General features: G+C 37.1%; 1 protein-coding gene and 1 long non-coding RNA gene across 2 annotated transcripts; one reads left to right on the top strand and one right to left on the bottom strand.

The window, feature by feature from the left end:
* Positions 1–870: 870 nt before the first annotated feature.
* Positions 871–5,925, bottom strand: LOC141045350 (uncharacterized). The gene is made up of 4 exons (XR_012217413.2): positions 5,789–5,925; positions 4,325–4,579; positions 3,532–3,851; positions 871–3,197 (listed from the first exon to the last, which is right to left on the bottom strand). It is a non-coding gene; the product is annotated as an uncharacterized LOC141045350 (long non-coding RNA).
* A 1,681-nt stretch (positions 5,926–7,606) lies between these two features.
* On the top strand, positions 7,607–13,107 carry LOC112281882 (protein S-acyltransferase 24). Its single transcript, XM_024518868.3, has 14 exons — positions 7,607–8,462; positions 8,666–8,806; positions 8,942–9,054; positions 9,246–9,325; positions 9,571–9,734; positions 10,050–10,188; positions 10,448–10,547; positions 10,816–10,873; positions 11,086–11,163; positions 11,361–11,459; positions 11,737–11,815; positions 12,043–12,191; positions 12,387–12,592; positions 12,789–13,107. The coding sequence occupies exons 1-14, from the start codon at positions 8,196–8,198 to the stop codon at positions 12,997–12,999; spliced, it is 1,884 nt and encodes a 627-aa protein (XP_024374636.1). The 5' UTR covers positions 7,607–8,195; the 3' UTR covers positions 13,000–13,107.
* The last annotated feature ends 972 nt before the right edge of the window (positions 13,108–14,079 follow it).

Below are 14,079 nucleotides of genomic sequence, written 5' to 3'. Positions count from 1 at the left end.
AATAATAATTTTATTGCCAGATACTGCCTATCTATTTTGTTGCCATTTATTCGAAGTCTTTGGGATCCAATTTGGCGTAGATTTTACTGTTTTTTGGAATTGTGAGTTTCGTATTGGCTTCAAATTCTTGGCGGTCTTTTTCTACACATGTGTTGGTAACTTGTGAAGTTCTACGATCAATAAATAAATAAAATGAGTGCATATTTGTAGTTGTAGAGACACATGCACAACACAAATACAAGATTGGTTTATTCAAGAATAGTAAGTATGTTTATTTTGAATGCATCATCTTATTAAAGTATTGATTAATTTTTATTTTGGGCTAAATAATCATACTTCTTACTCCAACTTGAGAAGAAAGTGCTTGTATTTTTAAGTATATTGATTGACATTTAAGTCTTGCTCTTGGGCCTTTTTTCAGGTGAACCATGGTGGTTGTGTATTGCTTTGATCATCATCTTACAAATTCGTTTGTTGTTAGATTGAATATTGGAAGTGTACTTGTTATTTTAGTTAAATATAGAACCCAACATCAATAAAATTTGTGAAAAACCATCATACCACAGAATAAAACATTCATTTTTGGTTTACATTCCATGTAAAATATGTTACTGTATTTTTGCACTTCCTGTGTATCACTAGTATTTATTAAATACCTACGATTTATAAATGCATATGATTATCGATGTTATTTACAATTCAACATGTATTCACCATTTTAACACACACACACACACATTAATAGTGATTTGTTTTGTATGCAACTAAAATTTATTATTTTTCTGTATTTAAAATTTTTTTGTGGGGGGGGGGGTTATTCACAGGACATTCATTGATTTCTTAAAACTCTTTAGATGAATAAATATATCAGATCTTACATGCTTACCACTTTTGTTCTTATGATAACATATCATGTTGCTCATGAATGCTAAAAATGTGCAACTAATGATTTAATTTATTAATTGAGTTATTACAATTTCAAAAGAAAATATATATAATGTTTTCGATTTTTCTGTCAATTGATAAAAATAAAATATAACTTAAGAATCTAATTAATGATCAACACAAAAATAGTTTTTTAAAATGTAGTAGTTTTATGTAGTTTTTGAAATATAAACGTTCTCATTTTCGGGCTGAAGAGAATTTTATCACAAATGTAACAACTACCAAATGAATTATGAAATATATATTACATATAATATTGATGAAAATTATAATATCTGAATCTGAATAAAAGATAAAATTTAAAATACGAACTAAATGTTTAAATAGCAATCAATAAAAATTGATTTATGTAAAAATGAGCAACAACATTCATTCTATGATAGAACACTCAAGAATACATATGCAAATTCGTTACATTTCTATGTTTGTACGAATAATTAAAGCAATCATTAAGAACTTCTTAACATATAATTTCTTGTTAGAATATATTTTAATATTATATTTTAGATTTCCTTCTCTAACTTATAATTTATAATACTACTACAAAACAAGTCATCTATTCCTACACGCTAGTGATTAACCCATAAAACAATAACAACAACAACATTTTCTTTCTTTTCTGTTTTTTTATTTTTTATTTTATTTTTATTCATCTAATTATCAAACTCAATGTAAATTAACTCAAGCTTCAAAATGAAATTCAACTGATAGTTGTGGACTGTTAAAAAAATAAATTTCTACTATATCACAATATTTGAATTTGGTAAAGAAAAAAAATTGGAACTATAATTGTATAAAGAAGCCATATACAGTAAACTACAGTTTTGTTAAATAGATGATCATCTATATTTAATAACATCAACAACAACACTTATTACTGCCTAAATTTATTAAACTTTTGATCAGGATTTTTTGAAATTCAAACGCATCACAAATATTAAAATCATAAAATTTAAAATAAAAGTTGGTAATGATATTATTTTGCCAATGATTTTATTACATGTTAAACGTATTATCTAAAGAACAATATCAAATACTATCTGAAACTTCAAAACTAAGGGTATATTGAACTAAGTATTACAAAAATTTCAGCATTGCAGAAGTTAGGCAGTCATATGAATGAGTAAAGTACTATTAAATGATAACAAATGGTTACAATCACAACAACTTTATCCAGATTAAATAACCAACCAGTGAACACGACACAGCAGAACAGGAACCTCTAGTATCTGTTTAACAAAGGCCATGAATAAGGAAATAAATGATATGGAAGAAATAAGCGAGTTTAGTAACTCATCAGAAGGGATTTTAGTGACACTAGCACCAGGCTACAAATGTTCTCATTGAAGAATCATAATTGTATCCAAGGTGATTTAGAGAGCCTTTGCAATTGATCTCTAAAACAAAACCAACCTCTTGACTTCACCTTTTCTCAACCTCGAAGTGAAACCAGAGGTCTTGACTATCCGACCTCTCTCTGCTTGAAGCTCAGCTGCTTTCTCTAACAACCTCCGCCTGTACTTGATACGACCATTAGGTCCAACCTCGTCATCTGCAACCTTAACATAATAGATGGCATTAGCTGCATCTAGTAAAGAATGTGTGATAACAAAAATAGCTGAGAGTAACACAAAACCACACCCAATTATGTTCTGTGTCTATCAAGGACACAGTAACTGTTTGAGTTCACACATGGGAATCGAGAGGTATGGTTTAGTTGTCCTTCGAAGTTTTCTCCAGTATGGTGATCATCTGGTTCAATATATGTGCCCTGAGAACCTGCAGTATTGGATGGAGTCATGCTACAGACCACCCTGGGAACAGATGCGGTGTTAGGAGAGTCAACAGGAGAAACCGGAGGATGTGTAGGGGAAACATCACGATCTAGGAGTGTCGGTAAGAAGTAAAACCCATCCACTGATTCTTCATTGTCGCTAAATGCAGCCACTTTTTCTGTTGTCAAGATATCCACATTGGCATCTTCATCAACTTGTAATGGTTTAACCTGTATCTTGGAAAATGCATGTGAAACTATGCACAAACACAGGAAGATTCTACTGAGAATTGGAGTGCACCTGATTTCAAAAATCTGGAAAAACTATGCACTCCAATTCTCAGTATAATCTTTAGCCCAAAAGTATATAACACCCGACATAGATACTGAGGTAACAACTGGACGAGTTGGGTGCCAAGCCAAATCAGCCAATCCTTCCTTTTGAGCTTCCACTATACGAGCCAGTCGTCCAAAATTCCTGGGAAACATCGGAGTTTTATTGTGAACATAGCTCAGGTTTAAGCAAAGTAATAAAAAATCATCCAGGTGAATCATCTAAAACCAGGATACCATCATAGCCTACTTACGATCAAGAGGTTGAAGGTCACCCACAACAATATGAAGTCGCATACAACAATAAATCGTGAATCTAGTTTAGTTTTCGACCACAAACTGTTTTAAAGAACTGACGCCACTAACTGCAAGGTGAGACGCTAGATATGCTTAATCCCAAGCAATTAAGAACATAAAAAAAGGTGAGTTGCGAATTTTGCAGCATTGAATGTTTCAGGCTGAGGGAGGTGATGAATAACCTGTTCCAAATGTGGATTTTATACTCTCCTTTGCTACAGGAAGCTCCAACTATACACTCACAATCCCCATTGAAACATGTCACCTTCCGGTGCATCTTATTTACAGTGTCTCGAAAATCTTGTGTGAATTTGAGGAATGAAACATCCCGAGACATGTTAACCCCTTTTTCTTTCTGATCAATTAAAAAAGCGAGAGCTTTGACGGCACCATTCCTTGGAAAAAGGTTCTCGAATACTCAAGATGCGGTCCGTAGAATTTTAAGAAGAAACTCGCCGTTGCGGCTGAAGACAATCTGTCTGATTACAGCGTTTCCTAGGACCTGCATCACGTAACTGGTCATGTTTATAAGAAGAAAGTGGGTGAAAACTTTTAGCAAGCAAGAATTTACGTGTCGAGTAAAACCATTACCTCCTGACTCATAATGAGAAAAAATTTCACAGAGATATTGTTTCAGACCAAACTCATTGCTGTCAAACATGATGCATATTGGAGTAACAATCAAATGCCAATTGTTAAACAGCTAAAGAACTACTGCGTATCCACAGCGCATACTCGTAGAATCCACGGTGCAACAGATATGCACTAAGTAAAATGATTTACTCAAGTTTAAGAACAAGAAGATGGCCAAGACAAAAATCACGTAATCACTCTAACCTTATCAACAATAACTTCTAATTTGGATCAGCAAAGTCCACGATTTTATTTCACTAACAAGTTATTGGAATAAGTAAATGAATAACTAATTTACTACACTACCAACGAAAAGATGAAATCCAAGACGAAAATACGTACAAAGACCAAGTGGAACTAGCCCGAGAAACCGATAGCTCAACTGCACAACTGTGCAAGTTTGTCTTCTGTGTGTGTCGATCACCAATATTTCTCCTTTAAAATTTCCAACATATATAAGGTCTCCTTTCTTGTTGAAACTCGAGGCTGAAGGGAAGTAAGGTGCACTTGCTTCCCCACATTTACCACTACGAGCTGGTTAAACACCATTTTCTCCATCTCCGGAAGCGACTAGCACAGGAAGCGCCTGTGTCTTCCCTGTTTGACACGTTCATTGAAAACCACAGTTAAACAATTGATAATTATCCAAGAGAAATTCAATAATCAACAAACACTCACAGGTTTAAACCCCCTGCAGAGTACCTTATCCACTTGAGTTGTCTGGTTTGTTTATTGAGAGGGACATTCAAATCGCATACCTAGAAGATCATCTCAACGTAAACTAAAACAACTCAACCAGATGTTAGCAATTTGGCGTATAACTCCTGCTACTGTTCAGACTTCAAATTGGCAAATCTTCACACACAGTTTTGACTAATTCCTTTCCAAGCTTCTTAAGTAAGATTGAGACTTTTCAGGACATGTCAACTAATAACTCACATGTAAAACCGAAAACTTCTGGTCAATATGACATGTCCGTCAGGGTATTTGTTACTTAAGGGCAGTCATAAAGTTCACAAGCGTATGGTGCTGCAAGTCTGGAGGTCAAAGCATAATGCAATCACCAAAACATATCTATGTCAAAATTTACTAATATTGGTGCTCCGGACATTGGACAGTCCAAACATACAGATGGTCGTTTAGTTCCTGGGTACGACGAGTCGAGCATTGAAATCCCAAATTGTGCATGATCCATCATTGCATCCAGCTAAATAATACAAACAGTATCGTGACATAAGTATGCGGTGCATGAAGAACGCGTTACAACGCACCGATGATTCATCGCTTTACAAAAATGAACCTACCAGACAACTACTTTAAGGGATAAGCACCCCTAGTATCACGAAGCAATCCATTTACTACGGCTGTTTGATGCTTTGAACTGTCCGATTCATACTGGATTGATATCGTGAGGATGAAACACTTCGTCCTGTGCATTAAAAGCATTAAAAACGAGCAGAGCCAGCGAGAAGTGTTCCACTTCGATTGAATGAAATGCACTTAGTGACCCCGTGCTCTAAATACTCTATTACTTCTGGAAAGCCATTTTGAAACGGATCTTCATACACAGAAACGAGTCAGAACACGAATTATTGTAACGTAGGTTTTGGCTGGAAATTCTATCGAAATCTCGAAAGTTCTCGTGGTGCGTAATTTTTTTCAAAATGCCCTTTCTGGAGTTGAAAGATCTGACGTGCAGGAAAAAAAATGCATAGAATACACGTTGAGACTATATCATAAGAACCTGTACCAGCAATCAAAGGATAGTGCAAACGAAACTCAATCGCGCAAGTCCAGAATTCAGACCTGAGACAATGCACAAAGAGTAGGGTTGAAACTTGTGTGATAATGAGCTGAACATTATAATATTAAAGATGAACTTTCAGGCTGCGGCAGTCTCTGTGTGTCTCAAGCACGATTAACAATAAGAAGAAGTCCATGAGGCTCAACTTTTCTGCGTACAAGAGGACCGAGGTAAAGAAGAAGCTAAAACTAAGCAACACCATTGGTTTCCTCGCTCCCTAAGGAATGTGACACCTCCTATACATGCAGAAGAACATGCAAATTCTGAATTAAAGCGATGCAATTCATTTTCGAATGCGAGTAAGAAGAGGTATTTTGTTTTTAGACAAAACAAAAAAAAAAAAAACGGAGCGACAAAAAAAGTAGAAAAAGAATTCACATGAATCGCTTTATTCTCGCACTATCAGAGAACTATTTTTCAATATAGACAAATTGACAACAAAAACCTGGAAGGAAAGAAAGGAAGAATGACATCACTGAAACCCTAAACCTTGCGAAACGCAAATGCAAAGTACAGATACTTCGAAACCAGCACTAGAAACGACCTCCAAAACCGTAAGTTATATTCATGGAAGAAATCCAATTCATTCAACAAGTAAAACACCAAACATGAGCTAAATGCTTTATGTATGTATATACATATATATATATATATATATAATTAACAATTACCCGTGATGGTTTGGTATTATTTAATAATATTTTGAATTAATCCAAATTGTTGTTTGTGCAGAGTGATGAAATATACTGAGCTTAATGTAATACATGTGACGGGTATCAATAAATGTGACCCACTTTACTAAAATTTCACCTTGAGTATAATATTTGTTAGATTCATAGTAAACATATCAACTCTTCAAAGCTCTTTGATTAGATATGGCATTCTGTAAATGTGTGATATTCTTAATGAGTTTGATATAATTTTCAGTAAAATGATGCTTTGGAGTGGTATGCTTACAAAATTGTGAATTTTATAACTTTTAAATATACTGCTCTTTCAGATTTTATTTCATAGAAACCAAAACTATTCTATCGTGCATGTAAACATTTATGATATTTTACACATGTAATGTGAATTGATTGTATACTAGATTATATAATATACTTTAAACTTGTTGATGTAAAACATTTCCAGTGATTAGATGGAGAATTCATATGAGTGATTTGATCCAATGATTTTTATTGATTCATGAAGCACCTTCATCAAAATCTGAAAAAATCATCAATTTACACACTTGAATGATATCAACAATTAAAACAGTTTTTTTTTTTTTTTTTTTTTTTTTTTATAAGTATTTTTGTTTTCAACATTAAATTGTTTTTAGGCTTCATTTCAATTTAACAATTAATACTGTTTGTGGTACATATCATTCAAAGTGAACAAAATTTGTGTGTTCAAAATCACATGATGGATATCTCACAAATATAACAAGTTAGCATAATCACTACCAAGAGTGGTAATTCTACATTTACAATGCATTAATATTGTTAATACATGTGATTATTTAAAGATATATAAAAGGAATCATTTACGTTTACTAAAACACATAATATCATATAATATGATATTTAAAAAAATAAAAAAAAACTTTGATTTCAACATGACATTAACTTCCATTAATATTAAACGCAATTCAACATGAAGTTCTCATACTTATTTAACATTGTATCAATTCTCATTACTAGAGGATTGATGAATAGACAAACTTCATATACTTATCAATTTATTTTCTCATTTTGTGATTTAAAAAAATAAAAATAGTATCTAAATTATAAACGTAGTCGTCTCCGCACCGACGCCTCGGAAACCCTAATTCCTGTTGTGGTTACGAAGATTCACGGGCAACGATGTCGATCCCATTCCGGCGCGTCTGGGTCCTGCTTCCTTGCCAGTCTATCCATCGTGTCCTACCCCGCAACGCCTCCGAGGTTCCTTCCCCTGGACTTTTTAAAATATGATTTTCCCATCTTTTGGGGTTGTTTTTTCAGCTTTAGACGTGACTCTGCGGTCGGTTCCGACTTCCGACTTGCGAGCTGGAGTGCACCAGACGTGAAGCGTTTTTGTGTCCATACTGTACCCTAGAGTGTTCGTGTATCATAGTGTTTTTTGCGAATTTCCATCTCTGTGCGAATAGCTCGGGCTTTCTCTTGCGAGGTTTGTGGTGGTGGGGAGAATATTCGGGGTTTTGGTGCGAATCGGACTTGGGATTAGGTGCGCGATGGTGATCAAGAGGGCCGATGATGGAGTATCGCTGTGGGAGAAGCGGGTCTACGTGACATAGATGGTGTGGATGAGTGAGGAGATGGAGGATTGGTAGGCAAGCATGCATTTCGGAGCTAGGGGTTGTGAACAAGGGAGCGCGGGAAAGAGGGATTGAAGGGAGTTAGGGTTCGGGTACAGGGGAGGGAGATGGCATCCGAAATTGAGATTGTGGCGGAAGGAGGAACGGTGCGAGAGAATGGCGAGGTTTCGTCTGCTGGGGATGGTTTGAAATCTGATGAGGATCAGAAGAAGGATGATGTTTTCACTGCTGCAGCCTACGGGGATGTAGAAAAGCTGCGCAGATTGGTGGAGGTCAAGGGTTTCTCTGTAGTGGAGCCTGATTCTGGTGGATACTACGCGTTGCAATGGTGTGCGTTAAATAATCGGCTAGCTGCTGCCCAGTATCTAATTGAGGTGATTTCTCTAGTTTTCAAAAGTCGCATTCTGTCCCTGCAATTCCTTTCCATGACACTCTATCTCTCTCAGTGAGAATTTAATAGTAACGACTTCATGATCCTCCCGGTCCTTCCTGTTGTGGATATTTAATTTTTCTCAATACACCTGTTCCACTAGGTCTTCATCTCCATGACTTACTCATGAGTAATTTTGGTACGCAGCATGGAGCAGACATCAATGCCACTGATTTTACTGGACAAACTGCTTTGCACTGGACAGCTGTGCGTGGCTCTATACAAGTGGCGGAGTTGTTGCTTCAGAGTGGAGCTCGCATTGAATGGGCAGATTCTCATGGATATCGGGTGCGCTTTTCTCATCTACTTTACGCTTGCTTCGATTGTAGGTGATAAAACTTAAATGCGCAACTTGATAAGTTGTAATAGCTTCTTTAAGGCAACTCAGAGAGATTTTGAAGTCTGTGTTTGGTTGTACTTCAGACATCCCACGTGGCTGCCCAATATGGACACACTGCCCTGCTATATCATATCGCCACAAAATGGGGTGCCGAAGTGGACCCTCCTGACCATGATGGACGCAGCCCTCTGCATTGGTAGGCCTTGATCCATTCAGCCCTTTGGTTAGAGGGTCACCAGTTGAACAAATTCGTCTCTGGAGAATCTAGTTCCCAATCCTGCATTGTCTAGTTTAACCTTTTTGCACTACCAACACCAGCTATTCGGACATTTTCAGAGTTATTCTCCGTAATCGAAGCAAAATGTCGTATCATGCGTTGCTTTTCAGGGCTTCCTACAAAGGATTTGCAGATTGTGTTCGATTGCTACTTTTTATGGACGGTTACCTGGATCGTGCAGATAAAGAAGGTATGCAGTGAGCGCACGTTGTTTGTATATGAGGCGTTGAGAATTGTACTATGGATGGGATTTACGTCTTCACAGAGTCGCTATTGACCATCACTACTAACTTTTGTCGCTGTTGGTCCCTGGGTTTCGTATCACTTCTTGTCTCTACTTTACTGAAGTTGTTCACGCTGTCAACGTGAAAGATATGGTTGCCGTGATGAAAGCACATTTGATTCCTAAGTTCAAATTTTGATTTGTTCTGGCAGGGTGCACACCGCTGCACTGGGCAGCAATCCGGGGTAACCTGGAAGCTTGTACAGTTTTGGTTCAGGCAGGTAGTCTAGAAAACCTGCTGACAAAGGAGTCTACTGGATGTACCGCAGCACAGTTGGCAACCGACAAAGGGCACCGTCACGTTGCTCTATTTCTGGTAACGCATGTCGTTTTAGTAAAATTATGTTGAAATATAAATGTGATGTTGATCGATGTCTCGATTTTTACTATTGTTCTGTAGTTCATTCCTATTAAAAAGTAGGACTTATAGTTGTGTGAGAATACGAAGCTTTATCTTAGAGGAGGAGTTCTTGTTTTCAATTTCATCCCCCCCCCTTTTTAATTATTTTTTTTTTTTAATCATCCGGACATCTCGTTTTTAGTTGCTGATGTTTGATAGGTGGCTCTTCCTTGCTTTGACTTGTACTTTCTTTTCCCTGACGCTTCTTTTTGATGTGGATTTTGGATTCAGACAAATGCTCAAAGAGTTTTTACAAATCGGTGGGATGAAAACAACCGTCTTGGGAGGTTTGCCAAGCTTGGCTTGGCTCCTGTCCTTTGGGTTATTATTATTGGCCTACTTCTTGTTTTTATCAACTCTGTAATTACATGTACGTATTTTCTATATTTTATGCTTTACATTGTATATTTGTTCTTTGTTGGTAGCGCTTTTGTTGAGAAGCCTTCAAAGGTGCTTTGTTGATATGTTTCCACGAATTGGGGTAACACTGAACGGAACTTTTGGGCTATTTTTTTTATTTGAACGGAAATTTCATCTCATTCTTTTTCATGGCTTATATCTAGATCATCTAGCTATGTGTGAGTCGTTTAGGCTGAAATTGCGTTTGGGTGGTTTTTGTATTGCAAAAGCGAGATCACTGTTAACCATAACAGCTGGAGATGGATTTTGGGCTTGTTTGGTCATCATATTGGCTAGTGGCGGTCTTTTCCTTCTTTACCGTTGTACCAGGTTTATATCTCTGTAATGCTTTTTTTGGTTTGCTGGTTGTTTTGATGAATATGGTCCTATTTAGGTAAGGATGTAATTACCCTGAACGGATAGTAGATACAATAGTGTCGTTGCTTGTTGCTTGGTATGCTAAATCTTGATAGATACTAGTACCAAAATATTACATCAGCTGTATTCTGCCAGATCTTTGTCGAGAGATTTACTTTTTGTCTATGTATATCACTGGTATCGGTGGGGGCTGAGTTGTTGCCGACGACTTGATTTGCAGTAAGGATCCGGGCTATATTACTCAAAGGCGTGGACATCCGAGAGAGAAAAATCATGACGTAAGTGAACCTAACACTGTCCTTTTTTGTCTGGTATGTAACACAAGTACAAGTGTATTCGTCAAGTATATGCCTCCCTGGCTGTGGATTGCTATACATTAGCCACTTCATAAGATTTAGCTCAGTCGTAATTGGAGCTTAGTGCCGTGGAAAATATGATCTTCTAAAGTGGATTACTATAAATCCTTGTTTATGCCCGTATATATTCACAGGAGCCTCTTTTGAAAAGCGACTTGAGCAGCCCAGCGTTGTGGGCAGGTTATTGGGCGCAGTTATGTCCCACTTGCAAGGTTCGACAGTCAAACTATCTGTAGTCTCCGATTTTACTTTCTTTTGTTATTTGACTCCCACTCAGTTATCATAATAGCTTTTGAAAAAGAGTAATCCCTTTTCGTACGTGAAAAGACTACGACAGAGTTCAGATTCAGATTTCACAATGGACAGTCTGATATCGCAAGTTGCTAAGTCTTGGTTGCTTGTCCTATAGATTGTGCGCCCATTGCGTTCCAAGCACTGCACTTCATGCAACCGGTGTGTCGACCAATTCGACCATCATTGTCCCTGGGTTTCAAATTGTGTTGGCAAGGTGAGCTTCTTACTGCTCTGTCCCTCTTCTATTTTCTTTCCAACGATACCTTTTGCGATTCTGAACTTTGTTATTTGAAAGGGAAGTCTGGTGTTTCTGGCACACATCTTTTTCACTACTTACCTTTTGTCAGACATGTTACTTGTGGTTACGTATGGGTAATAATGTTAGTATTGCCTGTCTTGGAGAGACGTCTTCTGGGTACAAAGGAACATGATTTTGTATCCGCTGACATTGTTATAATAGATTCTCGTTGCTGTTGGCTTGTGTTCTACAGAACAACAAGTGGGATTTCTTTGTTTTTCTGATCATGGAGGTCACAGCACTGGTCATCGCATTAGCTGTAACTGTTCACAGTAAGCGATCTTGACTTGTTATGATGTATCATTGTGGGTAATGCTATTCCATTTATGCATTCTTCTCAGTTTCAATTATATCTGGTAATAGATTTTCCAGTCCTCTTAGGTAATTATGAGGATGGATAATTATATTACGTAAGTCAGTCCTGTTATATCTGCACAGTTATTCTTGGTCGGGCTCAATGCGCCAGTATTTATATACGAAATTATTTTGCTTGTCATAGGGTTGTGGTTTGACCCAACAGCGCCATCTGGGGGTGGGAAATTCCTTCAGCATGTTGCATTGTACCACAGTAGTGCACTTGTATTTTTAATTGGAGATGTATTTCTTCTACTTGGTGTTGGTACATTGACCGGAATGCAAGCCGTGCAGGTATGTTCATTCATCCGTTTCTATCAGTTGTCTTCAAGAAATATGATATCTCCACATTTTGACATTCATCACTGGAGTCATTAAACCTTAAGTTGGGTTCTTGTTCCTCTCTTCACTACGTTTGGGTTAGTGAGGATCTGAGCGAAAGCAATGCTTTTGTTGTCTTAATGAGCTGCTTTGTCTTTTGGTATACAGATAGCACGGAATATCACTACTAATGAGATGGCAAATTCCTTGAGGTACACGTATCTGAAGGATGCTGAGGGTCGATTTCGCAATCCGTATGATTCTGGTTGTCGTAAAAACTGCGTTGATTTTTTTCTTACTGGCTACAATGAAGACATAGAAGTGCCGTGGGAACCCATTCGGCAACATGGAGGTGTGATACAAATGGGTGACAGGTAAAAAATCATGTTTGTTGCTTCGCTAGAATGATACTTTTAATGGCGCTGAAACAAGTTTTGGTTTTTAAAGTGATCTGCATTTTAACCGTGATTATAAAAACTTTTTGTTTGTTAGAAATTTGGTCAGATTGCAGCATCAATTAGATAATTTTGCCATTATTTGCTGAATTGCAAGTGCTCCATCTGGGTACAGGTCTGTGGCGGCAGGTACACTGGGTTCTAGCCTGGCTGGAGTGGTCGGCCAGAACTCGACCAATGTGGCCAATGGATTGAGAAATCATGTACACTCTTCAACATGTTCCCATAACCATCATGGCGACACTCCTAGCGGCCACACCCCGTTAGGATTAGGAAATCTTGACCTACCCAATCATGGCAACCAGGAACGGGACCGCAACGCTTAGAAAAACCTCAAACAGGAATATCCTTTGGGGGCTTGTATTGATTTAGTTAATGGAGGTGGTTGCCAGTCGCCGCTTGAGTTTCCTTCAATTTATACACTTGCTTCGTCACATGACTTTGGTCACTTTCTCTGATGAATGGAGCACCGTGGTTGTCTGGATTTGCAAGAAATTAATATGCTTCTCACTACCATTAATCACTTGCTCAATCTGCTTAGTCTATATACCTGGCTATTCATTAAACTCTACCAGGTTATATGATGAAATTGTTACTCAAGTGAGTAGTTTTGTCTTACTGGGTTGACAAGACAAAGCATAATTCCTGGTTTGTGGGGCCCTAACTTTGCGTATAATGGCATTCTGGTGTAATTTGAACTAAGTTTGTGTTGGCTCAATTTTGTGAGTAACGATTACTTGTTGCCATGTGGATTGTTTGCAGTTGTACGCGTTTGCTTGTTTTTGTCAATATACGATAGACTTTGTTGCTAGTATCGACCAATAATGGGAAATGTAGGTAAATGATTTCATATTCGTGGAACAGAACGGGTTTTGCTTCTTCTGTTGGTGGTTTCACTTCGTTTCATTTGCTCTAATGACCTCTTCTGATCACTGTTTCTTCTTGAAGTGATTTATCTGCTGTTTATTACAGTGGCTTCTGCAGGCAGCCTTCGTTGATTTGCTTTGATTTCTTGGTTCGTTTGTTTGCTAACCTCTAGTAGCCTTCATTCCGTCATGTTGGCCTTGATTTCTCCATGCCGTCATTACCCTCCTCTTTGCTGTTATGTTAATTAAAGTAGTTCTCAGGCTCGTTTATGATAACAATGTTAGTAATGTTACGCTGATTACGCCTTTTTCTTCACTTTGGACAGTGTCAAAGTAATATTTGAAAAAGATAGCCACAAAGTTGAGGTTTAGAAATGTAGAACAGATTCTTTTCTAAGAAATTTGAACAAATATAGATTTAAAAAAAACTGAAACTAATAAGTTTGATTATTATGCAATTTTCATTTTATTGAAATAGCCTTTGTTCAAATCATTTCAATTTAGATAAGATGTCTATTTAAAAATGTTTTCAAATAATGA

The sequence above is a fragment of the Physcomitrium patens genome, chromosome 4, assembly GCF_059467195.1.
Source record: "Physcomitrium patens ecotype Gransden chromosome 4, ASM5946719v1, whole genome shotgun sequence".
NCBI lineage: Eukaryota > Viridiplantae > Streptophyta > Bryopsida > Funariales > Funariaceae > Physcomitrium > Physcomitrium patens.
This window is presented reverse-complemented; position numbering and strand designations above follow the sequence as displayed.